At 34.0% G+C, this 27,518-nt stretch overlaps 3 protein-coding genes across 3 annotated transcripts in view; 1 reads left to right on the top strand and 2 right to left on the bottom strand.

Annotated features, from left to right (window-relative positions):
- Positions 1-27,518, top strand: part of LOC111057041 (dystrophin, isoforms A/C/F/G/H) — a 608,133-nt gene that overhangs the window by 95,461 nt on the left and 485,154 nt on the right. The gene's annotated exons all lie outside the window — the stretch shown is intronic.
- LOC111057042 (facilitated trehalose transporter Tret1) lies at positions 1,314-11,515 on the bottom strand. The gene is made up of 5 exons (XM_022344466.2): positions 11,133-11,515; positions 6,621-6,844; positions 5,078-5,524; positions 3,554-3,971; positions 1,314-2,248 (listed from the first exon to the last, which is right to left on the bottom strand). The coding sequence occupies exons 1-5, from the start codon at positions 11,170-11,172 to the stop codon at positions 1,992-1,994; spliced, it is 1,386 nt and encodes a 461-aa protein (XP_022200158.2). The 5' UTR covers positions 11,173-11,515; the 3' UTR covers positions 1,314-1,991.
- On the bottom strand, positions 20,485-26,930 carry LOC111057045 (facilitated trehalose transporter Tret1). Its single transcript, XM_022344468.2, has 5 exons — positions 26,575-26,930; positions 25,609-25,944; positions 23,952-24,274; positions 22,351-22,768; positions 20,485-21,237 (listed from the first exon to the last, which is right to left on the bottom strand). The coding sequence occupies exons 1-5, from the start codon at positions 26,612-26,614 to the stop codon at positions 20,975-20,977; spliced, it is 1,380 nt and encodes a 459-aa protein (XP_022200160.2). The 5' UTR covers positions 26,615-26,930; the 3' UTR covers positions 20,485-20,974.

Below are 27,518 nucleotides of genomic sequence, written 5' to 3'. Positions count from 1 at the left end.
AATATCATTCATTTATTAAAACAATCATTCTTCTTGATCAAAGCCATTAACATTTTTGTTAATAACTTTGGTGTAAACGCAGCTTTAGAATTTGTCAATTTTCATGCACTATAATAATCACATGGTTATTGCCCATCAGTAGCCTATAGTGTTTAATCTCGCACCACTATTTTATCCCGCATTTCAGAAGGTTTAGGTTTTTTTGTTATTTTATTAATGAATCAGGATCCGTTTCCAACTTAATTCATCTATATTCTATTAATCTTTTTTTTAGTTGAGTTTATAGTAATTTAGTGAATAGTTGAATGGTTCATCAGAACTTTTGTCAACAATCGTCAGATTTAACGTATCTTGCTTATTTATTCGAATAGCATCAATGAAAGTATTTCCCGTATTTAAGTAATGAATAAATCTCCTTATAAGTTTTTTCAGTCTTATAAAGTCTAAACCATAAGTAAATTATGACATTGTTATTATAAAAAAACAAAACAAATAGAAATTCATCGGTATTCTGCTTGTTAGTCATATAATTCTAACGCAAGCAGAATAAATTTAACTTATCTCCTCTAGGTTGCAACTTGGGTCGTAAATTTTATTACCCTCTGTAAGCGTACATTACACTCAGCTCAAGCTATCCAAATCATTTCCATTATAAAATTGCTTCGCACCAAGAGTTCGAATTTCAAATGTAGGTACTGTACATTTTTACCATTAAAATTAGTTCTCAGGCGGGACATATTCATATTTATTCTTATTTTCAATTGTCTCATAGATCTGTGCGTTACACGACAGTAAAAGACAATAAATTATACTCGTTAATAAGATCATTAGCTTCTGTCGACGTTGTTATCATTTTTATTGGCATCAAAATAATTCGCCCACTCAAGTTATCTAATATCGCCATTAAATGTTATCTGGAGGATTAATTAGTGCAATAATAATAATTTGCCTATCAGTGGAATTCGTCCAATTGAAATATTTTTGGTATCGGCATGTTTTATTGAGGTCTGTTGAAGTATAAATCCAAATTTAACATTTGAATAAGTATTGAATAACTTTTCTGTATTTGTCGAAGTGAATTTTATGCTGTTATAGCATAATCATTACTTCACAATTGTTTACCGGTATATGTTATTTTAAAAAATAATTCCTTTATTAATTTTACTTCACCTCCTTAACTTCATCCATGGAAAATTCTTACCTTATCACACTATTATTCTAAGAAATTTCTACTATCATACCATCTTCTAGGTAGTGATCTAAAATATGATTCCTTACTTAGCTTTAATTTAATAGGTGTATGAAATTCAGGATTACTATGTAGATTCAATAATATAATTCATATAAAATATATTAACAATGATAATCATTAACGTATCTGCGTACAACCATTATTCCTCTCTCTTCTAAGTTCGAATAGAAGCTATCTTCAATCCCTGTTAAAACAGTACATTACGTATTTTTACACTGGAATAGTTTAATTTACAAAAAATACAAAAATCCATCATTAATGCAAAGTCCGTTCAACTTTAAATAATAACTGACCACATATCCTTATTAACATTGCGTTTTCCAATCTCAACCAAACTTAACCTTCATTAAAACTACCGTGCAATATTATCATATTCTAGCTCTTGACTCTTCAAGAGCCTATTACAAGTTATAACAACTTACTATCATGGAACTATATTTGAAATTTATTGGTAGGTCACTAACAATAATATATTTTTAAATTCTTCATCATATTGTCAATACAGGAATAATATCATCTTACCACAAAATATTTATTATCACTTATATATCAGTTCTCAGTCTCATATTTTTCTTAAATATCTTATTTTAAACTATCGTTAATTGATGTATTGGAATTCAGTTTACTAAACAATAAAATATACAGGAAACTACAATATTTGTAGTACCTAGTTCACTAGGTCCTGCACATTATATCCAGTTTCAGTTCTACTTTAGATTGTCAATATTCAAATTGTTCATCACTTCTGCTTGTTCAAAAGCTGTTGAATCTCTGAGAAGGATTTTCCTTTGGTTTCAATGACGAAGAACCAGGTAAAGATGGTTGCGATGAAGTTGGTTAGTGCGAAGAACGCGAACATGGTGTAGTTGGGCACAGACGGGTACACTTTGTTCACTGAGAATGAGGCGATCGCGAAGAAAATCGTAGCAACGGCTGCCGCCTTGCTCTTCACGTTAGCCGGGAACAGTTCTCCCAGTAGAGTATTGGGGACCACTCCTGGAAAACACAGTTTTCAATATTATATACAATTTCTGAACTTCGAAGTAGAACATCAACTTACTGATTACTAGTAATCTATAGTTATGAATTTAGTTAGAAATGTAAGTGTTACCCAATTTCATTTCTTCTTCTAAATTTCATTAATTATTTTGTATTTTAGTATGGGTAATGGAACAGGTTTCTCAATAGAGTATTCAGACGAAAAGTGAGCAATTATCATAAAATAGTACTGTATATAAATAACACATTGTTCTATCAGTTGTTATAATGTTTATAAGTTTGGCTTTGGATTGAATCGAAGTTGATGCTTGAATAGTTCTGGTATATTCCAAAACGCACCTTAGATTATTTTATATTATTCTGAGACTGGTTCAAGCAAGTTATTTTAACATTGATTCTTGTATTTAATTAGATCAGACTAATTGATTCTGGTTCAAGCTTCGTGAGAATTTATCGTTGTCCAATTTATAGTTTGCTACTTGATATTGCTCTCCCTTTGATTCAAATGATACTGTTCTTGATGATTACTTTACTACTACTTACTTTATTACTTACAAGAAGTATGCACTTCATAAATTCATTTCTCCCAATTGGTATTTTTTTGAAAAGTAAAACTTTAAAACTAATGTGAAACTTGAAACTATCACTTGTAAGTGAGATGTAAATAATACATATTATAATATTAAGAAAATGATTCAAAACATCAAACAGATAATTATGTTGAAAGTTAGATTAAATGATTAGATGACAGATTATGATGAAATGTATTTTTATGATTAAATTTTCCGAAATAACTTAATTTTTTCAAGGTCTCAGTGATTAATGAAGTGTCATATCTTTTCTAATTCAGTGCTTCATCCTTATGAATTCAAAACTTCTAGTTCCTTCTTTTTGGACATACAATTGGGCTCAAACTCGTAGCACTGAAAATATAATTTTTTTTTTTTTGAAAATGTCAATATTAATAAGATTTGGGAGTAGAGCAGTTTTGGGCTTAGCCTCTTGATTTCGCCTAGGATATTATGATTTGTGATTGTATTGGTGAATAAATAAATGAATGAATATTCAAATAACTAATAATATAATGTTACTGAATAAGTAATGGATATTCGTGGTTGAGTGGTAGAGAGAACTTTATAATCCCTAACTCCGCCGTATAAAAAGTTATTTCATTTCATAACTCAGAAGAGTAGGCTATCTTTAATCTGCAACTAACTTGGGTGGAAAAAAATATTTTTAATATGAAATAAATAATTCTATATTTATGCAGAAATGAATTACTGTAGAAAGTTGTGCACTTGCCTATTCCCAACGAATAAGCGACCGCAAACAGCACCAGACCAGCGTAGGGAATCCACGTCAGTCCGCTGTAGTCGTAATCAGGCACCTGCCTCACATAGTAGAAGTATGCGGAAGCCGCCTGCACAACGGTGCTGACAATGGTGCTGATGATGAGCAGCGGTTTGCGGCCAAGCCAGTCGATGAGCGGCATGCAGATGAAGTTGGCCAGGACCAGCACGAGGCCGAAGATCATCATGTAGGCCTCGGGACCCAACCCGGGGCCACCACCTGTCTCGGGCAGGGTGGTCGATGTGTAGGCCAACATGCAGCTGATGCCTCCGAAGCGCTGCATCGCGCACAGAGACATCACTGCCAATGTCGCGCGCCGCGTGCCTCGTGACCCCACCAGGTCTGACCAGTCGCCGCGTGAGGCCATTTCCTGTAGACAAGTAGCAATTGAAATGATGATCGTCTATCATTGTGGTCATTATTATTTATAATTATGATAATCATGATAATTTATTATTAGAACACACAATGAAAATACCCTGTATTTCATTTTGACACTACTAGTTTCAACTCATTTATGATTAACTTTCTTCTAGTCATTCGAGCATGGACAATTTTCTGGGCAAAATAGTAATGGAAATTCAGTAATGAAAATTCAAGGAATATTTGAAATGATCTTTGGAGTACCGTATAGTCATACCAGACACAGTGTGAAGTCATTAAGTTGACAAAGATTGAGATAGATATTTTATAAACTTTTTCTCTACCAATCATTTGGTAGATGAGTGTTATTTGTACAAATAAAGAATGATGAATGTACGATGTGGTGAAACAATAATAAGGAATATTCTAGATATCATTTGGAATATGGTGTAAACAGTCGCCGTATAATTCATTCCTTGTTGAAAAATAGTACATTGGGACTCCTTAGTATAATGTTTACCTGGAGATGACATCTGCTGAGATATATGGACAGAAATTCAGAAACGTTGATAGTGTTTTTAGAAGTGTAAGGATTTTTTGAAACAAATGAAATTTCTGTAAACAAAAAATAAAAAAAAAATTCTACAAATTCCAAACTAATAATAAGATACTTAGCGTGTTTCTATTACAAGTTACCAAAATTGTAAGGAATTTTCGAAAGTAGTAGACGATTTTGTTTTGGTAGATGAGGATTTTTGAAAATCATAAAATGAGATAAGAATATTTTTGGAAAATAATGAGAATTTAAGTAAATTATTTTCACTTTGAACAATTAATTACGACATAGCAGTCAGGTATTTATATAAATAAAAGCTATTAGCTTCTACTTACATTAGTGTAGCGCTTTCGGACACTAGTTCCTTCATCAACACATCAATAGCTTTTATTTATATAAATACCTGACTGCTATGTCGTAATTAATTGTTCAAAGTGATTATTTAACAAGCAGTTCGTAATGGAATCAAACATTGGAGAGTAAATTATTTTTTTAAATGATAAGGAATATTCGAGAAATTGATATTAAATCAAATCATTGGAAACATGCAAAATTACCTTCTGCACTTGGGCATCCATTTTTTCGAGCTCAGTTTCGATGACAGCATCGTGGCCGACAGACTGCGCCTGCTGTTTGCCCTTGTAGTGGTTGCGCAGCCAGCAAAACGACCGGTAGGCGGCCTGTCGCCTGTTCTTCATGAGCAGGAAGTAGGGCGACTCGGGAATGAGCACGACCAGCACACAGAACAGCACAGGAATGGTGGACGAGATGACGTTGAGTGTGTTGTAGGAGACATAGGGACCGATGACCAGCTCCAGCAGAGTGCCCGAGAACAGCAGGAATGTGAAGATGGCGCTGAGGGCTCCGCGCACTTTGACCTCGGCGATCTCGGCCAGATACATGGGCACCACTGTGAAGCCCATGCCTTTGCCTATGCCCGCCAGAAGGCGCGCCACGTACAACAGGGTGGGCCCGTTCGCGTACACTGCTAGCAGCCACGATACCTAAACAATTGATAAAAATACTTCATTCACATGGGCTACGTTTTAAATAATTAAAAACATTATAAAAATCTTGAAGCACCCTTTATTTATTTATTTTTTAAACTTTTTAACAATATAAAAATCTTGAACTACCTTTTATTTTTTAAAACTATTATTTTAAAGTTTTTAAAAAATAAAGGGTACTTCAAGATGTTTATATTGTTTTTAATTACTAAACAATTGAACATTCATAATTTAATAAATTTGTAGACCATATTGATGGCTAACACCTCATTATAGAGAAAATTGATTTTATAGTTTATTTTATCATTCATCTATTATTCATTGAAATTTGACATTTAATAAGGCGACAGCTTACACTTGCGATTTACTTAGCGTTTACAGTGATATGTAATTCTATGGATCAGGTAAATGACGTGCTCCTGGGAATTGTTTGGAAGGGTGACTGATTATTTACCAAACATAGGTTTCCTAATTTATTTATTGATTCAATGATAAACAATTATCCATTGAATTGATATGTGAATTGAAATTTAAATCTGATAGTAAATCATAAGCTTCAAATTATTTTTCTTCTGGTTTGGAACCTACTTAAAGCTGTAGGCCCTCTCATCAGTCATCATAATCCCTTCCTCTGCCCTGGCAAATGCCTAGAGTTCATGTGGTAATCACCTGAGATAATAACAATATCAGAAAAATATTCTTATTAATTGTATGAATTTGCATGTTCGTATGTAATGAGGAATCTCTTCCAACAACTGCATCTAGGATAATACTTCAGTAGTAATCATTCGATTAATAAGAATGTATTTTCTCATTCCATTCCGTAGTATCCGCTGATTGCCTGTGAAAGGGATATGTGAATTTGTCAGTAATTTCAAACTTCTAGGATATATTCTACAGTTACGCTGCATCACATGATGAGCATTGGATTCGTGTAATAAGCACACATATTTCTCATTAATCCTTAATTCACCCCCACAACTTGGAATTTGCTGGCAATGCGATGAGCACACAAAATGTTCGGTTTGATTACTTGTACCGTTGTATCTGGTTGGTAGATTACTATTTTACTTGTACCTTTATTCTTTTGTACCTGAAAGACAACAGCAGTAGCGAAGAATGTGGGCTTTCTCCCACATGCGTCCATCATGTAGCCAGTGGGTATGGGGCTGAGCACATTGCCGAAGTCCATCAGAGCTACTACCCAGGATCTCTCTTCTTTGGTCAGATTGAAATTGGCCTCACCCTGTTGTAGTTTTCTAAGCCATGGAGAGGGCCAACCTAGCCAACAGCCGACAATCAACAAGCATAAGCCACCTGCAAACAGAATCGCCCCAAAAATATTTGAAAATGCAATCGACACATTTTTAGAAATATTTTATAAAAAATATGATTTTAACATTATAACCAATTTGAGTAGTATGAAATATGAATGACATACTTTGAAATCAGCCTGCAAAAATTGAATAATCATGAAAATTTTCATCAAACAAATGAATTTTCTCAAATCAAATTCATTTATTGCCAAAAAGTAAACAAACAATAATTTACTCATACACACATACATACACGAGCAAAAATAAAAATAAAATGTTCATAATACAATTACACATACATGCATATAAATGAGAGAAGAAAAACTAATTATAAATCACTTCTATTCCTTTTAATCAATCGAATGAAATATCAAGCAACCAATCAAAATGAATTTAAATATGAAAAATTATTCTACTAGCCTATCGTAATGAAAAATAAATGTAGCTTCCACATAAATTGAAATTGAAATTAAAATAATACTTTGAGAATCGGCAATTAAGAATAATTATTGTTATGTGCAAAATCTAGTATAGTAAAGCAAATACATAAACAAACTAACTCTATAACACAATTTTTCTACTGTTCCACAATAGATGTATTTAGACCTATCTATATTTGTATATTTTTTAAATAGAATATTTTGAATGATAAATAAAGCTCTCCACGATAAAAAATAATACTCTTTGAAGATTTATCATTATCTTTGTATGTTTTTTGCGCTCTGATATTCTTTGTAGGTCCAATTCATATGACTTCCTAGAGAATTATGGCAAAGTCCATACGATAAACGACTCTGCATTGCATAATCAGTCTCACTTTTGAAATTTATCAGTTACCAGTCAGTAGCTTTTACCACTGTAGTGGTTTTGTTTGTTATTCTTTATCTGTACATTTGTATACGAAATTCGTCTACTTCCTTTGAGAATGTGATGGGCGTACTTAGTTTTATCAATACATTGTTCTTCACGTCATAAGTATTGAAGAATACGAAAGCAATTTTAGTTGAAATTAGAATAGTTTTGTTAATTGCTATGAATTATTATCCTGTACTGTCTTGGCGCCAAGACGTTATTACTTGTCTTGTCTCTTCAACAAAATTTTGTTTGTTCATTAATCGAAAGTAATTGAAATATTTACTGAATGGACTGATAAGATCCACAAAATATATGCAATAAATTCATACGGTACTACACATAATCATATACAGTGTATAACGACAGAATATTTCTATGTTGGAAAAGTTACAACACAGAGAAAGATCCTTTCTTCTCTGTAGTTACAAGGACTTGTAAGTTTCATGAATCAGCAATCAGGCCCCAGATATTCTACAAAGAATCAGATATGTCGGACTTATGTATCTATTTGTCTGTCTGTATCTATTTGATAAATTTGTGGTAGAGTCAAGTCTTCTCATGAATCCATTGATGATGATAATAACGCTCAATCATTTATTCATTCATCCATCAATCGAATTTAATTGATTTTAGAGAATGAATTTGAAGTGATGGGACACTACATACAAGATTAGCAATTACTATCATTACTATTCAAATAATGTGACATATCATGATAATAAGTACCATTCTTCGGTGATGAAACGTTTTTGTTTATTTCTTAATAATTGCCACAGTTGTTAACATACTCAACTGCGTCAATTTTCTTGTGTTTATGTTAAAAAATCACATCTCAACAGTCAGAATTTGTAAATGAATGAGATTTCAAGAAAGTGATTTTGAGACATTGACCAATTGAACAAGCAAAAGGTCAATGTACTGTGAGTTAACTGTACAGGCCTACACTCTCAAAAAACAAACTTGTGAAATCCTCTGATGATAATATGTGTGCGGCTTTTAAGAGTAGGCCTACGTCCCACATGGATTAATTGAGTGGCATGTTTTGTGTACCACGTCTCATTTAACAGCTAACATTTCAATTTATAAGCCACATATTGTGCCGCAATTGGAACAAGGTTCAACATCAATGATGTTTAGTAGCTGGCTTATTGAGATGGATGATGTTTACTGAAAGATGTTTTAACAATTGCATTCATTCAACTTACAGTTTGAAAATTTCAATTCATAATAATGAATCACTTATAATGTTAGTGGAAAGGATTTAAGTAGTCCTAGGTTCGGTGTATTCCTATAAACGCTGGTGTAATTTCCTCCCTCAGTTGTAATTTTCTTATAAGTGCTGCAGTTTTGTGGATTGAAGATTGAAATTGTCTCAGTTATTTGATTGATTGTTTCTGTTGGTCATGTTTGCTATTAAATCACTTCTGAACCTTTCAGAGAATTTTTATGAGATTCATTAGAAATAGATGTTTCCCCAAACTACCTTGTTAAATGAACTAGAAATTGATCGACGAATATTTTTATCAATTTAGAAACAAATAATATACGAGACTTTCAAGTATCTAGCTTCATAGCTTCAAACCATTAAAAAAAATATTTTTTATGAAAAATCTTTCAATTTTTGTAGTTTTATTAGTAGGCCTATGCATTTTCATTCCAATCTCAGCTATTATTATATTAAGACTGTTCTATAGAAACTGATTGATTACCCAATGAGCTATTAGTGATTTCTTAAAATCACTTCAATTATTATTTGTTCCTTTATTATCGTGTAAAGTTTGATGATTGAATTTGCTTATTTATAACAATAAATTAATATAGCTTTCCATAAAATTCGTCGGTATTTCATTGCATTAAATACATTTACAATTAGTCTGTATTTTTCTTGTGCAAATTTAAGTTCTAAACATCACTCTTGTTCATTAGGTTTATAGTCTCTTATGCAGTTTTTGCAACCTATAGGTAATTACATACTAATTAAAAATTACCACAAGCTAGGAGACAAGTTCTATTAACACTTCTAAATGATATAGCTCATACTGTACTCTGTTTCAACAGTACTGTTATCAGTAACTACTGTATATCAGTTCCAGCTGTAGCTAGCTCTAGCAAGTACAGCTATAGCTTGCACTTTGTAATATGATGCAAATGTTTATTTTATTGCATTATGCTAGTGCTCGATATTTATTTCGTTATTGCAACTAATTAATTTATTCATTCATGAATGTCATCCATTACATATTTACATTGACAATCATTTGGATAAATAGAAAGACCCTTTATTCTTTTTCTCCCATTCACAGGCTCACACTTGAGATTTCTTCAAGTGGTTAATTGGATGACATGACATTTATTTATTCAGCGTATGGCAGATACACAACAAATATATAGCTAATGAGTCTCAAATGTCTAGATATACACTGTATATTTCCAAATTCTTTGAGGTGTTGTGTAGTTTTCGGTCAGGAGAACATAAGTTTGTCTGACCGCCATTATTTGCTAGTCCATTTAGCGTTACCCAATGTGCACCATGGAGGCGAACTAGCGTTACACTCATAATTTAGTTGAAAATCTGATTGCTGGAACAATTTTGAGGTTAAAGAAGGTTGAAACTCAATTTTCAATTTTCACAGAAAAAAAAAACATTTTTAAAATCATCTTCATCATTACAAATGTCCAAAATTGCTTCAAATTGTAATTTATCACACAAAAACAATCCAAATATAGAATTTCTGTTTGAAATTTACACCCAAAAAACGTTTAGCTATGTTGCTAATCAACATGACATGACATGATCAAATATCAATGACCCCGAGCCGAATTCGAATCCTTGGTCTCGACGAGAATCCAATTCATGTTTAACTAATTTTACATCAACAAAACCCTAATATTTTTTGATTGATATTTCATATTTCTGAAATGCATCAAACAAATGTAATCTCATTCAGATTACAGTACCGTTCACCAAATAAATTAATCTCTATATACTTTTTCAAATCAAATTATCTAGATTCATGAGTAACTAATCAATGTTATGAACTTCTCTTTAAACTTTCCTGAACAAGTGTCAAATGTATTATCCAAATATATTCAATAAAAAGTATATTAATATATTAATAAAATCACTTCACTTGTATGTGTTACTTTATTTTCGAAGTAATATTTCAAACAACGAGTTTCGGCCTTTGGCCATTCTCAAGTTTAAATGCAAGAATAGAAGGGTAGGCTACTTCATGTTTTTTCATTGTTTTTATTAATATATGATCTATACATTGAATACTATTGTCTCTTTTCTGTGTAGGGCTACTTGTAATATAAATGGTAATAAAAATAAAAATCACAGCACCATTTTTTTTTAATTATTTAACAGAACCCAATTGTGTTACTTTTTAATTTTCAATTTCGTTTAATTATTCTATGTTATTTTTGTTTACCTGCCATTCCAGCAAACACCTGCCTAAACAGGCCCGCCATTTTCTTTGAAATCCACTCAGTTTTCTATCTACAAATGGCACAAATCACACATAAATGACATAAAAATTCCAGCATGTAGCAGAGACCGTTTCTCAACACACGATTGCAGTCACGCCGTGTGACAACCAAGAGCCAACAAACTGTCAACAACTACTCGAATAAGTTAGCAGTTGCCTTCTAGAGCCACAGCAACCAACTAAACCGAAGAATTCAGACTCCAACGTTCTCCCTCCTTCATTATTGCTTTTATCTCATTCAACTGTGTTTCCACATATCTTTCTTTCTCTCTCGTATGCGGTATCTTAGTACACATACAAGGTGCGTTGTGCGCGCGTATGCACACTCACGCACACAATAGGCCCAGTGTCGCCCATCTGTTTGTTGTTCATTCCAGGCCTGCCAATTGTGTTATCCCAAAATTATCAGGATTTTACCTTCTGCCAGTACTCCATTCCTGTCCTTCAAGTCCTTCCCCTATTTATCTCCCTGTCTTTTGTGTTATCATTTTTACACATCCACTATAAATACTTATACTGTTACTCTGTCTGTCACACCCACTCTGTTGTACCTAATCTTCCACACCCACTATAAGCGTTTTAAGGCTCAACTCACACGCGACTCAGGTCGAGAAGAGACTCGACTCTAGTCAAGAGCATGTGTTTCCAAATGGTGACACTCAGACCAGTCGATTCTAGCAGAGACAAGAAATGCTTATCCTTTATCTATGATTCTAGTCTCCGCGACGTCACCATTTGAAAACACATGCTCTCGACTAGTCGAGTCTCTTCTCGACCTGAGTCGCGTAAGTGTGAGTTGAGCCTTAGTGTTATAATTGATATCGTTGTTTCATGAAAAAAATTATTACTAGTGAGCCCCTTGGCTGAAGAATTCGTTCTAATTGCCGCTGAAATTCTGACAGCTGTTCTATTGAAAAAAGTGAAAAGTCAAGAGGAATAGTTCAAGTTGCTTTGAGCTATTGATTGCATGCAATTAATAATCCAGCTGACAAATTATTTTTGTGATTTGTAATACTTAATAAACTACTAAAATAATTGTTTTAGCACTTCCAATGTTATCCTGTTATATCTTCAAAAAGGAAGAAAGAGTGAGTCAATTCGTTGGCCAACTAATTTGATCATTATAATGGGATTATATTATATTGAAATTGATTGATAAAAGGATTCGAAATTCATAATAAAACATACAAACCCACAAACGTACAACGACTCGAACCTCAAGTGAAAAGTACTAAAAGTAGGAAGTATAAACTGTCTTTAGGGACGGTTTCCTAGCTCGGGATTTAACTAAGTTCTAGACTTTGAACAGCTGGAGTCACAAAATTGGCTTTCCGAAACGGGGGGTAGTCGCAGTCCATGTAAACGTGGATTTTAAAAATTTCGATAAACTAGAAAATTTAACACAAAAGAAAATAGTGTAAAGTTTCAGCTATTTTGAATTATTTATGAATGTTTCATTTCGTCAAGGAAAAACTTTCCCAATTACAAAAATGAGAAAATAAAGATTATCATAAAAATCTGGTGTGGTGCACTCACACAACTTTCCTTGCCGTTATGAAAATTTATCACCTGACGCCAGTGTTCCCGCGCATCTCAAGTCTACTATTCAAAGATCCAAGCCAGCTGGTGACAGGACAATAAGGCTGGAGACACACGAAGTTTGCTATCTCTTCATAGTGAATGATTTAATAGAATCAACAGTTGCCAACAGTTTGTAATTGAAATAATAACATTTTCTCGAATTTCGAGCTTATTTTCAATTATAGGTGAAAATGTTACTGAACATTAATTGAAAAGATTTTCATGCTCAATCTTTTCCACTTGGAATTTTTTGTTTAAATTGTATCTAAAGCCTTAAAATTGGGAATCTAAAATCAAACTTCGCATAGATGGGGCGGAGCTCCTGAAATTTTTACAAATATGGGACTTGTGGCAGTTGATAGAGCTTATCAATGACTATTTTAGGTATAAATTTGATCAAAATCGTTGGAGCCGTTTTCGAGAAAATCGCGAAAACCCTGTTTTTGACAACATTTTCGCCATTTTAGCCGCCATTTTGAATTGCATTTGATCGAAATTGTTCGTGTCGGATCCTTATATTGTAAGGACCTTACGTTCCAAATTTCAAGTCATTCCGTTAATTGGGAGATGAGATATCTTGTACACAGACGCACATACACTCATACACACACACACACACACACCACACACACACACACACATATATATATATATATATATATATATATATATATATATATATATATATATATATATATATATAGACCAATACCCAAAAACCACTTTTTTGGACTCAGTGGACCTTGAAACGTATCGAAATTTGGAAATTGGGGTACCTTAATTTTTTTCGGAAAGCAATACTTTCCTTACCTATGGTAATAGGGCAAGGAAAGTAAAAACTGTGACTACGCCCCGTTTCGGAAAGCCAGTTTTCTTTCTGACTCCAGCTGTATAGAGTCTAGAACTTGGCTGAATCACGAGCTTGGAAACCGGCCCTAAATATTATGAAGACTATTTCTCCCGATTTCTAGGACACTTATTCCTATAGTCTCCTATAGGTGATAGAAACCGGGCCTATAAATCATATTAACTACATCTACATGGAACCCTGAACACTGATTTTTATCCTTGGTTCCATCATAGAGTAAAGATATTGTAAATCAAAATATAAATCCAAGTACCCTTTCAAATTGTTTAGTCACAACATGTTTCGGCTATATGATCATGCCATTATATAATGATAATATACTGTACTTGATAATGGCATCATATAGCCGAAACATGATGAGACTAAACAATTTGAAAGGGTACTTAGATTTCTATTTTTGTTTATATTGTAAAGTAGCCCTAACGAAAATAGACAAGTAAAGACATTGTTTGATTTGTCTATTATTTGTCTCTATTATCTGTCATATTTATTTGTCTCTGATTCTATCAGTGTGTTTATTTCTTCACTACTAAAAGTTGCTTGGAAGCCAAAAACTTGCCAGAATCACGACGGTTTGGCAAAAGTCTCAATCACCCGTTAATTAACTCGCTGATTTTGTGCACTTTGTCAGCAGTTTTTCGCCGCTTTTAGAAAGTGACTGGAAACGTTCTGGAATTCTGTTGCAAAGTTTCCTGGTTCGTTGAACAAAAATCCGGAACATTCCTTTTGTCAGGCGAAAAACTTTCAGTCCTTGGCGCAAGAACTTTTCAAAGTGCTCCGTTTTTTTTGGTATGACAGAAGTAGGGTGGAATGTCATTGTGGGGGGAGGGGTGGGGTGCAACAACTTTGATCTGTCGGGCGAGAGATGAAGCTCAACAAGTCGGTCGGTCTCTTCTCACTCCCGGAAAAACGAGTGTTTTTTCTACTCTGCCATGACGTCTCTGCTCTCGGTGATCGCACGAGTTGGACCGGTTCTATTTGCATTTTCTTCCGTTGTGAACAGCATGTCTCTCCAGGGACAAAGTTTCGTTACAAATCTCAGTATGGAAATGTCTAATTCAATACATTTTATGTGCATTTTTCATCAGTTGTAGAAGTTCGAACTGCTAGGGGAATTACGAATAATTCTAGAGCATTTACAGAAATCGTTTCCTTTGGTGTGATTTTAGATATCTTCTCCATGTTCTAGAAGTGCTTGTAAATTATTGAGTCGTTGTTCTTCAAATGTAATGTTGCGAATAATTCATGAGAAAGACTAGAATTTAATAATGTAAATTATTCATAAATATGAGATTTCATGAAATCATCTGCATCTGAATGGGATCAAATCATCCCATCTGAATGAGATGATGCTGCTCGCTTTGTAATTCGTATTTGACTAAATAATAAGTCGGGTAGTAGTATTTTATTATTGGAGTTTACTGTAATATAGCTTAAAATACAAAACGGTACAAATAAATGATGTAATATCAATGATCTAATATAATGAAATGATGTATGATTTTTAAGCCTAAGCATAGGTTATCTAATGTCGGATTTTTTGAAGAGAAAATATTGAAGTTGACATTAAAAATATTTCATTCATAGCAATTAATTATTTGTCTTCTCCATTTTTAGGATGTCTTTTATCAATAATAAGTGAAGATTCGAATTTTTTGGATGTGGGCACGTAGCTCAAATGTTTATCAAATATTGTAGGCCCAGGTGTATAATTATTCATTATACCTAATATTTTATTCCAATGTAGAATAAACGTGGAGATAATTCTGAAGCTAGATTCCACACATTGTCTAACGAACTCTCCTATGATTATAACACATGAATGTACAAAATGAAGTCTTTATAGCAAGGCTTCGCCATCAGCCAATAAAAGGCTTTTACCAAGCAGCTGAAGTGTACCAAAGTATACTCGCACGTGATTGGTTGAAACTGACAGTCCAGCTGCGTACAGACTTAAGTGCCACGAACAGGTGCATTTTGCTTTTCATCAGCTAATGTTCAGCTTATTATGTCGGTATTTAAGTATAGCATCAGCTTATGAGAAGCGAAATGCGCGTGTTTGTGGCGCATGAGTCTGTACGCAGCTGATGTTAACATGAGCATCCACCAATAGAATTCTAGGACGACATTTCGTGAATAAACTGTTCGTTTTGTACAAGAGGTAGTATTATTTTTTAATATTGAGGCAGATCTTTTAATTTCGTGATAAGTTAATACTAGCATATAAATTGTGTCAATAATTTCTTATCCAGCGATTTCACCCTGTGTTGCTGAGTCACTATAGGTGACGCTCGTTCCAAATTGTGGCAAACTGAATCTGAGATAATGAATTTGCATGCTTAGAATGGATATCAGTGTGATGGTATGCATGGTGATTCAATTTGAGATGTTTAGCGTTAGGTACGTCACTGATAGAGAGGTTACGTACTCAAGGAGGCTTCGGATGCATAGTTGATAAAGCATCTAAGACGTTTCTCCAAGGATCGCACACACATTGCCATACGAAACCCTTGCGAATAATTACTGACATCTCTCACTGATTCTCATCAGCCCTCCTTCACTTCTCCATTCTATCTCTATTCATTCTCTTCTCTACCAACCACCCTGTTTCTCTCTCTCTCTCTCTCTCTCTCCTCTCTCTCTCTCTCTCTCTCTCTCTCTCTCGGTAACTCATGAGCATCCTCTTACTAATTCCCTTCAACTCTCCTTCATCTCTCCATTCTATCTCTATTCATTCTCCTCTCTTCCAACCATCCTGTTTCTATCTATTTCTGTCTCTCTTTCTCACATGCTCTTGCTCTTTCCTGCCAGGACATATAGTTATAATATACATAGTATATAATTATATAGGTATATTCAAACGCTTCCCTTCTTGCAATCTCTCACATGTGTGCTGCCACATGCCAGCTTTTGATGCGTCCCCCAGCATCCTTGTTCAAGTGCCGTGTTAACCTGGTTCTCATCCATTAGAACCTGTGTGAATTCTCAACTAGATGCCTCTTGGAAGGCGATGAAGATGCTTTGAGGATTAAAGGCACAGTTGATGTTGGACTGCAATGCTTCTGTGCTAATGTTTGGGTATTCTAGTGAGTTGTAATTATCTCGAGCAGGTTGTATTACTGAAAGGAGGACCACAGTTTAGTTCTGTCTCAATGTTTATGTATTGTAGTGTAATCGAATTATCTTTGAGGTTTTAGCAAGTTAGCATTATTCAAAGATAGGCCTTAATGCAATGGTAATCTTTGCGTATTGAATTCTCGGTCATTTATCGCTATTTGTCTCTATGCTATAAGCTTATTACAGCTTTCTTGTTCTTTAATGTGTACTGTTGTACTGTTGATTGCTAAATGGTCGTTGATTGGCGAATCCCTGACTATGGCTATATTCTCATTTCTTCACATTTTAATTTTCCCTAACCATGGCCGATTTTCTTCAGTGTCAGGAAATCACCCTGAAGCTAAATAAACACCAGTTTATATTCCCGGACAGGCTGAGTAGTTCTTTTATCTGTTTTCATCTCAAATAATCATATTGCATAACATAAGCAACACATTATCACTAGACGTGTCATTCAATTGGCAAAATTCACTTCAATCACAATAATAAGATAAGATTGTAAGATCACAATAGTACTGAATATAATAAGTAAGATTGACTTTGAACAGTCAGCATTTCTCACAAAAATACTTATTTGAAGATTCTAGTTTGTGACGCTTTCTCTAGTAATCCTTCTGGATCAATGTCCTGTAACATACATATACCAAATATTGAATTCTTATGTTTCTCAGTTTTGTATCTATTGAATATATTGTTATTGATGAGGCCTTTAGAAGGATGGCAGGAGGCGAGGGGTCTCTAGTAAACAACACAGAGGAGGCAGGGGGGCTTCTTGATCATTCTAGAATTCTAGATCATTCCCGTGAGTTCATCTTGCTGCAGGGAGACGTCGACCAATGACAAGAGCGTTCCAGAACCTTCGAATCACTGTGATTGGTTGGGCGTGTTCGACACCTCCAGATCCTTCTCGATTGTTCTATAGAGCCTACTGTATATAAATGGTGTGTGTTGCAGTTGGTCTGTCAGTTAAGAAACTACAGTGGATTGTTCGCTTCTTCTACATCGTGACAGACTAGTGATAAGTGTTAATAATCGAGACAGACCAGTGATAATGTGACAATAGACTTTTGTAGTTGTTCAAACAGTTATTATTTCTTAGTGACAGTTATTCTCGAACAGTTCTTATACTAGTGAACGTAAGCTTGTGATTAATTCCATGTAATTTATTAGGTAGTTATCAGTTTATAGTTGTTCTAGTTCACCTCCGTGTGTTATAGTGTTGTAAAAAATAAATCTAATCAGTATAAATCGCCTCAAGTGTTTATTTAGTGTAGAAACCCGCAACAATATTAAATATAATTTCATTGAATTACTTTCGTTTTTTAATCTTTTTGGTTTTTTTTGCAGGTAAGATTCTTCTCTGTCACTCGTACCTCACCGTAAGTTCTGTTTTATATTATTTTGTATATATTGTGGAAACTGACTCCACCTAAGGTTCCTTTTGTGTCTAATTTTGATATAAAGGACCGGACTCACCGGCTTTTATTATTTTCGCCCCTGGATATGTTGCTGTCGGTAGAGCATCAGGATCAGTTTTGTCTTCCAGTTTATCAGCACGCTCGAACTAATTCGCGTTTATTCAATTTTTGCACTACTGAACAAATTTCCGTCCGCACACTTCACCATACAACGAGAGTCCGGAGAAGAGTCTAGAGAAGTGTGTAAAGTGCGAAACCGGCCGAGCTCCGTTACAAGTCACTGGGATGATGACGTAGCCAATAAAGAAAAGAACCCTTTCCCAAAGTGATAGTTGGTGAGGGGTAAGCACCTTCAATTGAGTGAGAGATATAACATATATCTAACAAGAATCTCCACGAAACAAAATCAAACATGGAGCAAGAGGGGAAATTTAGAGAACACCTTTCCGAGAGAGGATACAATAATTATTAAAAATATAATTTCACAAAAACATTCACTTATAATATTACAGAATTGAAGTGAAATCTTTATTATATTAAAGCTGCATAAAACTAATGATAGCTGGCTGGCACCTTATCTTATCGATAGTATTCGTCGCTCGCTATCCATCAATTCGAGCTATGCCAGCCCGCTTACGAAATGTGTTGTCACAATATCAATAATCCTCTATTCTCATGAAACACAAAGTATAGTACTAATTAGACCTGCTTATATTTTAAGCTAAAGCTATATTCAGAGTGTAGATCTATTTTCCTCTCCGCCGGTGGATTGGATAAGCTCATTACAGTTGATGAGCTTGATTTTCATAGATGTTCATTTAGAAAGTAACACCATGGTTTATAAATTATAATACACAATAGAAGCACTGGTATATAGAATATCAGCTCACTACATACTGTGTACCACAGTTAACATACTTTATTACAAGAACATTATAAAAACTGTTAGTACCCTTTTATTAAAAACTTTAAAATATTTTAACAACTAGTTTCGACCATAGGTCTTTTTCAAGTAGAAAGTGAACTTGAAAATGAAATATGGTCGAAACCAGTCGTTGAAATAATTTGAAGTTTTCAATAAAAGGGTACTAAAAGTTTTTATAGTGTCTTTATTTGAATCAAGTAGCCCATATAAGCGAAGTGATTTTATTACAAGAGTATGCATTATTACGTTCTGTATACTTTTCTGCAAATTTTCATCATTCAGTTTCCAATGTAGAAAACTTAATCCAAACAGTAACAAAATGTCTGCTCATTTGTTTGTGAAACTTAAAAAACTGCGAGTGATGATTTTGAGTTCCTACTTCTTTTTTTTCAAGGTTCCCTGAGGTTTTTCCTATGGTAAAAACATATATTTAGTCTTGATAAATTCCCCAAAAAATACTTCAGATTTTCTGGTGGTGAGATTTGATATTCAGTGTAAATAAATTCCCCATATAATATTTAGTTTCATGGCAGAAAAGCCTACAGGCGATATGATGTGATGCGAAATGAGAAGTGTTGTCATTCTATGACGGGGAAACATTATTATGTATGGTCGTCGTTCGGCTATGATGAATGGTGTTTATAGGCTGTGCAGTGAAGCCTCTAGCTTGGCAGTGGGTTAGGAACAGAATTCCATCAGTGTTTGTATGCTTGTATCAAATCACATAATCCTCTCCAATAAATATTTGAAGTATTTGTCCGCTTGCACAAACAGCTTCTATGGCACACGATCAGGATCCTACTTGACAGATAATCATGATAGATTGAATTTTCTCTATATTCTAGCAAACCGAATACCGAATACGATTTCATATTATTTTCACTAATTTCTCTTCAACTCTCAACACCTTTCAAAACTGGACAATCATGTTTTCAAATGTTCACACATTCCAGCGCTGCTGTTTTATTACCAGATTCCTCCAAATTGAAATGATCACCATTGTTGTTGTTTACTACATTTAGTTCATTTATCTGCTCGCTGGAGGGACTCCAGTTCATTTAATCTAGTTTCATGTTCAATATTTAATTATAAAATTAGATCATTCCCAAACAGACCATCCATTTATTTAAAATGATATACAGTGTTATTCTAAATGCTGGATGACCTAGTTCAATTGGTGCCAAAGGTATCGAAGAAAAAACATTGAATATTTATCTTTCTCCTGCATAGGTTCCAAAGGTATTAAGAAAAAAACATTGGAACTTTCTCTTCACATTGATATACAGATTGACCATTTTGAATTTTCACTTGGATAAATTACAAGTTTTGAAAATTGATCCATCATTTATAATGCGCATTGTAGTATGAGAGAAATGAAACAAATAATGTAGGTGAAGAGTTTTATTGAATCTCTACAAACTTATTTTCAATTCTGAGACTTGGAATAGAGATTCTTATTGCAGCTCAGAATGTTGTGTTGGGAGAAGATTGCTTTGCATTTTTGTTAGACTTCATTTAAAATTTTATTTTCAACGTCGAGTTGTCATTGATTGCAATATTACTAGGTGGATGGGGATCCTTAGTATGATATTCGTAGTAATTGAATTTTTCAATTTTCAAATCTGTATTTAACTGTTAATTTCTATTCCTTACGCTCAACAGTCTTGAATTTTATATACTGAGTTACAAATAGATATCCTCCGCAAAAAGGTCCATATTATCTCCTCATTGTGGCTCAGTACTCAGAAAAATATTCTGTTTTTCTGTCCATATTGAGATTAGACATTAATTTTCCAAGTAGAGTACCGTACTTTTTGAAGCAATTGAACAGCTTATGAGTATAAGTTGAACAAAAAAGTACAAGGAAATATTAATACTAAGAGTTGAGCATTTCCTGGATTTCGGCGAACGTCTTGTTTTTAGTTTCGTAGACGATTAGTATCGATACGAGGACGGTGATAGCGTTGATGGTGCCGAAGAAGAGGAACATGGCCTGGTAGCCGAATTTTCCCGAAATCAGTGGATAGACTTTGTTGCTGGAAAATGAGGCCAAGGCGAAGAAAATGGTGGCTGCTGCGGCTGCTTTGCCTTTCACGTTGGCGGGAAAATATTCGCCAAGAAGTGTGTTGGGAACCACACCTGACAAAATAAAGAAACAAATTAATTAAACTAGATAATTCATATCTTGTAAATAATTAATATTAATCTTGCACTTTTACAACACAGTACTCACGGTTTTCTTGTTTGACGGACGCGTCTCGTGGCACTGAGCCACATTCTCAGCGTACCTCTAGCTGTACTCTAGGTGTATCTAGCTACTCCTTGTACGCTGAGGATGTGGCTCAGTGCCACGAAATGCGTCCGTCAAACAAGAAAACAGAAACAGATAAAAAAAAAGCAGATAATTCAATGATAATTTTTTCATTGAATAAACCTTACAAGATGCAATGGTTTTTTTATTACAGATTTACAGATTTTGAACTTTATTTCCCAAAAAAACATTACAAACAAAGAAAACGAAAAACAATATGGGAACTTACTTATTGCATTAGCAAGTTGATGCTAAGTGTAGCTACATATTTATAGTTCATTAATAAGAAAGTAGCATTGCTGCTAGAATAAATATGTCTATTATAAATAATTACGGGTAATATTTGAGGAAAAATGATACCTGCATAGACATACCTGCATCATATCTATGTATAGCTATCTAAAGTTCACAAAAGCTACATAAAAAACAATAATACAGTACTTTTATATTATTGTATTATTATTTGTACTTATATGTACTTGAATTTATTCATATAATAGAGGAATTGAGTAAGTCAGTAATTGTCGAAGTAATTGAGTAATTTAATCTGAGTAAACTCTGGAGAGAAAAGGCTATATGAATTACAAAGAACAGCGATATGGAATTTACAGCATTTACGAGATACTATGATATATCACAAATTACGGAAGAATTGAAACAGGTATTTTCTTCAATCCATTGAAATCAGCAACTTCCAACTTCTGGTGGTCCTTGCTATGGTTAGTTATTAGCTTTTGAGTAATTAGTGACACATTTTATTGGGCACTCCGTACACTGGACTTACAGAACAGTTAATGTGGACCTACAGCTATTAGAACAAAATTGCAAAAGATAATATAACAATATTGTTCTAGTTTGTGATAAAACTTTCGAGGGATCGCCCATATCTTTTTTGAAAAAATTAGATTGTTTTCTAAAAAAATATTCAAAAATTAACTGACCTATTCCCAAGCTGTAGCAGATGGCAAACACGAGAATCGATACATAGGGAATCCATTTCAAAGGTCTCTCGTCGAAATCTTCGGTGGCTTCCAGTATGTAGTAGATGCCGCTCGCATACAGGACAAAAGCCATTATGACGTTGGACACCAGAAGCAACGGTTTGCGGCCCAAGATGTCCAGCAGAGACATACTGAGGAAGTTGCCGACTGTCAGAAAAATGCCAAAGTAGATGACGCACTGCTCAGGTCCCCCTATGAAGCCACCTCCCTCTTCAGGGAGGGTTGTTGAACTGTAGGCGAGGAGCGAGCTGATTCCTCCCAGACGCTGGAGAGCGGCTAGCGTGAAAACTGCTAGAGACGAGCGACGATTACCCTTGGTACGGAGCAGTTCCATCCAGTCGGTTTTGCTTTCCATTTCCTGCAAAGTTCAGAATGGATTCAGAATAATGTTTCGTGAACAATACATCATTTAAATCCCCCAACATATTATCCTTATACAGTAAACAGATGCAGTAATAGTTGAATGTGTTGATTTGAATTATCTGAATTTGAATAATATACAGTAATGTAAATATTGAATGAAAAAGACTAAGAAATTGTCAAAAAACCACTGATTTATTGATAATTAGAAAGACCGGTTTCAGTTATTACACCATTGTCAATCACTGATAAAATGTTTAATGATAAAATGTACAATGGTGTAATAACCGAAACCGGTCTTTCTAATTATCAATAAATCAGTGGTTTTTTGACAATTTCTTAGTCTTTTTCATTCAATATGAATAATTACCACAATATCAACTTCTCAACTACACAAAAAGTAATGTAAATCCTTATGCTAAAATAATGGCGGTCATTAAAAAATCCGATAAACTATAATGAGGTCAAATGTAGTTTGTATCAAAACAAAGGTTATCGACCTCACTTATCGTGATTTCATTCGTGTTTTCATCACAATATCATTTTACACCCAAAGTTGATGATTCTTTCGTTTTTGTTTCAACTGAAGCACCTAGTAAAGAATTGAATCGTGAAATTTACAATCATAAACGTACTACAGTATTGTTAGGGTAAATATATTATTGACTCTTAGTTTGGTGTAAGAAACTGCACATAGGAGGTCACCATTTTTTATTCAAATCAAATATTCATCTTCTCTTTGGTTTATAAATTATTATTCAATAGATAACATCATTAGATGTAAAACGCTGATAATGATGTAGAATCTACTCAACCTACACTCCACTCATCTTATATCCAAAGCTAATGATGGTCTTGCAAGATTCCAAGTAACATCAGAGACAGACTGAAGAAGTTCAATGGATGAACGAATGACCTCCGATATATCTGATGTAACTTCCGATTAGGTATTAGGCCCACATAATTATAAGGTAGTGAATACGATTCGGAAGCTACATCACTTTAAGAAATTTAGAGTACGGTATGAATCCCCAACTGTAACAAGCTTCTTGTTCATTCCACGTTTGGGAGTTAATCTTTGTTATAGATTGGAATAAATTCGTTTAGATGATTGAAAGCTAGAATAATTGGACAGATATATGATTTTTGTATCATAAAATGTATAAATAAATCTGATGAACCTTTTTGACAAGCGCCTCGGCCGCATCCATTTCCTCTTTAACGGGATCGCTCCCTGCCACCGGTTCGTCCTTATTCCGTTTTCGAATGAAGCAGAAACTCTTCCAGGCCTGCTCCTTCTTGCCGACCGAGAGCAGGTAGTAGGGCGACTCGGGCAAGAAGAAGCACAGAATGAAGAAAACGAGCGGGAAAACTGTGGAAGCGATGTTGAGTGTCATGTAGGAAACAGACGGACCCAGTATGAATTCGAACAGAGTGCCTCCGAACAGCAGTAGGGTGAATAATGTGCTCAGCGCCCCGCGGATTTGCTTCTCAGCTACTTCGGCTGTGGAAAAAACCAAAATTCCTATTCAATCTAATTCCGGGTTACATTCAAGAAAAGTATCATTTATCAGAAGTATCTCCCAAATTCAGAAAATTCAACCGTATTTGTTCATTTATTTATACATTAGTACATACAATATCATTGTCAACTATGAATGATTGGGAAAGGAACAACAGGCTTAAAGCCCAAAACTGTTCCTTTCCCAAATTTAGATAGAAATTGTCCAAAAATAGGTTATGTTCACACTTCATGATTTTTGTCCAATTTTGAGTCACAAATATTTATAAAATAGGAATTGAGAATTTAGAAAAGTTGAAAACCAAATTAAATTAGAATACTTCACTAAATTATCACTGATAACTTAAAAATTCTTCATTTCAAGAATATCATGTATTAATTTAAACTGTGGATGTCGAAGGAAATTAAATGCAGAAGAATAACTAATCATTTATTTATTCATCAATGACACAAACTTATATTCATAGATCCATGTGCAACAGGCTGAGCCCTTTACTAATTCATTCAAGTCCAAATAGGTTATGCTTTCATTAACTATAGTGAGATTCACTGTATAAAGCTAGTGAGTCAGTGAAAAATGAAGAGATTGTTGGCAGTTTTCTTTTTCCACCGGCTATAGTAGATAGATGTGATTCAAGTTACCCCGTTCAATATGATTTGATATTGATGATCATTGTTTCTTGTTAATAATTATTTTATTTTATTCGCCAAGAACATATTTCTCCCATTATTTGATTATACATTTGTATAATTGAAATGAAATTTCTATTCTGATAGTTCATCATATTTCTTAATACTCCACGAACAATTTGACAACGGCGCCGGCGCGGAGTTGGAAAAGGATAGATGTATCTGCCTTTTCTAATGACAGATAAGGATAGCAAACCAATATTAAATAGAAACTGATTACATGTTAATCAGAATCTCAATATAGTTTTATTTGTGATTTCCATCAGGGAAATTTATCTTGGAGTTAAAACCAACAGGTGTAGACAAACATAATAGAAATACACTAATCTTATCCCCTTTGGTGTAATGAAATAACATCTCCTTTTTTCAGTAATTTTGTTTTTGTAGACATGTGAAGCGATTTATAGTTTGTGAACCAAAAGAAATGAAATTTAGAAGAATAATTATTCATAAACGACACAAACATAACCATAATGTGTAACAGTCCTAACTTCTATCAGCCCTTTAGTTATTCATTCCCGAATCTTAATCAGAAATAAGTCGTAATTACGTCATAAATATAGATGTGAAACGATTAATAGAGATTTAATTTTAAACAGTACACAATTTATTGTCAATTGACTCACCTATGTACATAGGCAGTATAGTGAATCCCATCCCTTTACCGATGCCAGCAAAAATTCGGGAGAAGTACAGAAGTACTGGGCCTTCTGCAAAAATCACCATCAACCATGAGAGCTGGAAAACTATAGCTGTGGCCATGAAGGCCGGTTTGCGTCCATAGTAGTCCATGAGGTAGCCGGTTGGTATTGGGCTGACAGTGTTGGCGAGGTCCATCAGAGCCACACTCCAGCCGATCTGCCACAGGGTCAGGCTGAATCCGCACTCGCCTCGCTGCAATTTGCGCAGAAACGCCGAGGGCCATCCTAGCCAACAGCCCGTGATAAACAGAGATAGGCCACCTAAAAAATTAACACCACACTTATCAATTTTTATCATTTTGTATAATTTCAGTTGTGCAATATTGACTTCAGAAGTAGTGTTTGGTGAGATGTAGTGATATTTAGCCTATTCTTGATATGAATGAAAAGTTGAAGCCTAGTCTTCTATTTATAAATAAATATTACTCTATGGTTTGAAATAATAGCATTTTTTTCTCCATCAAAGAGCAACCAACGTATGAATAGTATATTCTAAAAATCTGGTGTGGCGCACTCACACAACTTTCCTTGCCGTTATTAGAATTGATCACCTGACGCTAGTGTTCACGTGCATCACAAGTCTACTTATTTAAAAATAATTCATACGTTGCTCTCTGGTGAAGAAAAAATGTTATAAAATTAATTATCAAATTTTAAAATTATATTTATTTAGTATTGAATTTATAGCACCTTTTATAGTGCTAGTAGAGAGATCTCATAGTTAGTAGGTCCCACTAAGATTTAAAATAACTAATCAAACTAAATTTTTTAGAACACCCTCAGTAGTATAGAGTAAGGGCTATCATCAGGCTTAAATTTATTAAATAAAGAAATAATGTATTGATAAATTTGAAGAATTAACAAAACATTAAGGAATAAATTTTATCTTACCTACAGACCCGCAGAATGCTTGTCTAATTACTCCCCTCATTCCAAATAGCCGGCGATTCTTCAATGTTTTGGTTAAAACCTCTTGATTACATAGTCCTTTAATTTAATCATTTGCATAAATTATAACTTTGAGTTTGAGCAAGGCATTTAACGAAGCAAATATTGAAACAAAAACATAAATTTGTTTTAAAAACTGTTGACACCAATTCACAAGCCAATTTTTATGGAACTTTCAAGCTTATGCTATTTTTACAGCTGGGTGTTGTTACATGTGTCTCAAGTTTATAAAATAATCAAAACTATTAGTGCTGGCTGCACAAAAGCCGGATAAATTCTAATCGTGATTAATTCCACAAGACCCAATGAGGCTTTTCTGATTGGTTCTCGTGAAATTAATCATAATTAAAATTTAACAGGCTTTAGTGCAACCTTCTCTTAGTGCAATCTTCTTACATAAAGAAATAGAAATTTTCAAAAATATTTAAATTTCTCAAAAATTCACTACAATGAATTAGAAAGCTTCCGAAATGTTATTCACATTCAACTTAAACCACTCATTGGGCAATTTTTTCTATTCCTTTTCCTTTCTTTGTGAAATAAATCAATTCAAATTACTACTGCAGAATATTAATAATAATAATTTCTCTGGATGTTGAACGACACATCCAGAGGAGTTTATTCATTAATTCAGGAACATTATATATTATTTCTTCTATAATACATTTCCAATATAACATTATTCAAAGTTTTCAGAATGATACCTCACTATTACTACTTATATTTTGTTTTCATTGAAAAATATTTGTCCCATAGACTTCGGTTCCACTATTCTATTGAATACAAAATTTGGGGAGTAGCTTATATTATTGTTGTTTACACCAGACTACAAAATACGAGAAATGGCTTTTCGAAGAGGTTAGAATTATGGTTAGGGAGAAGTTAGT

Source organism: Nilaparvata lugens, chromosome 7, assembly GCF_014356525.2.
Source record: "Nilaparvata lugens isolate BPH chromosome 7, ASM1435652v1, whole genome shotgun sequence".
Classification (NCBI taxonomy): domain Eukaryota; kingdom Metazoa; phylum Arthropoda; class Insecta; order Hemiptera; family Delphacidae; genus Nilaparvata; species Nilaparvata lugens.
The sequence above is the reverse complement of the archived record's forward strand: the minus strand, read 5'-3'. Positions and strand labels throughout refer to the sequence as shown.

What these genes read in the sequence shown, in the direction of transcription:
- LOC111057042 (XM_022344466.2), bottom strand. Translation starts at nt 11,172, where the DNA reads ATGGCGGGCCTGTTTAGGCAGGTGTTTGCTGGAATGGCAG. An exon ending in GGTGTTTGCTGGAATGGCAG is followed by an intron (nt 6,845 to 11,132) that starts GTAAACAAAAAT and finishes TTCTGTTTGCAG; the next exon opens with GTGGCTTATGCTTGTTGATT. An exon ending in TGGATGCCCAAGTGCAGAAG is followed by an intron (nt 3,972 to 5,077) that starts GTAATTTTGCAT and finishes ACTTGTCTACAG; the next exon opens with GAAATGGCCTCACGCGGCGA.
- LOC111057045 (XM_022344468.2), bottom strand. Translation starts at nt 26,614, where the DNA reads ATGAGGGGAGTAATTAGACAAGCATTCTGCGGGTCTGTAG. An exon ending in AGCATTCTGCGGGTCTGTAG is followed by an intron (nt 25,945 to 26,574) that starts GTAAGATAAAAT and finishes TTAATTTTTTAG; the next exon opens with GTGGCCTATCTCTGTTTATC. An exon ending in CTGCTACAGCTTGGGAATAG is followed by an intron (nt 21,238 to 22,350) that starts GTCAGTTAATTT and finishes TTATTTTGTCAG; the next exon opens with GTGTGGTTCCCAACACACTT.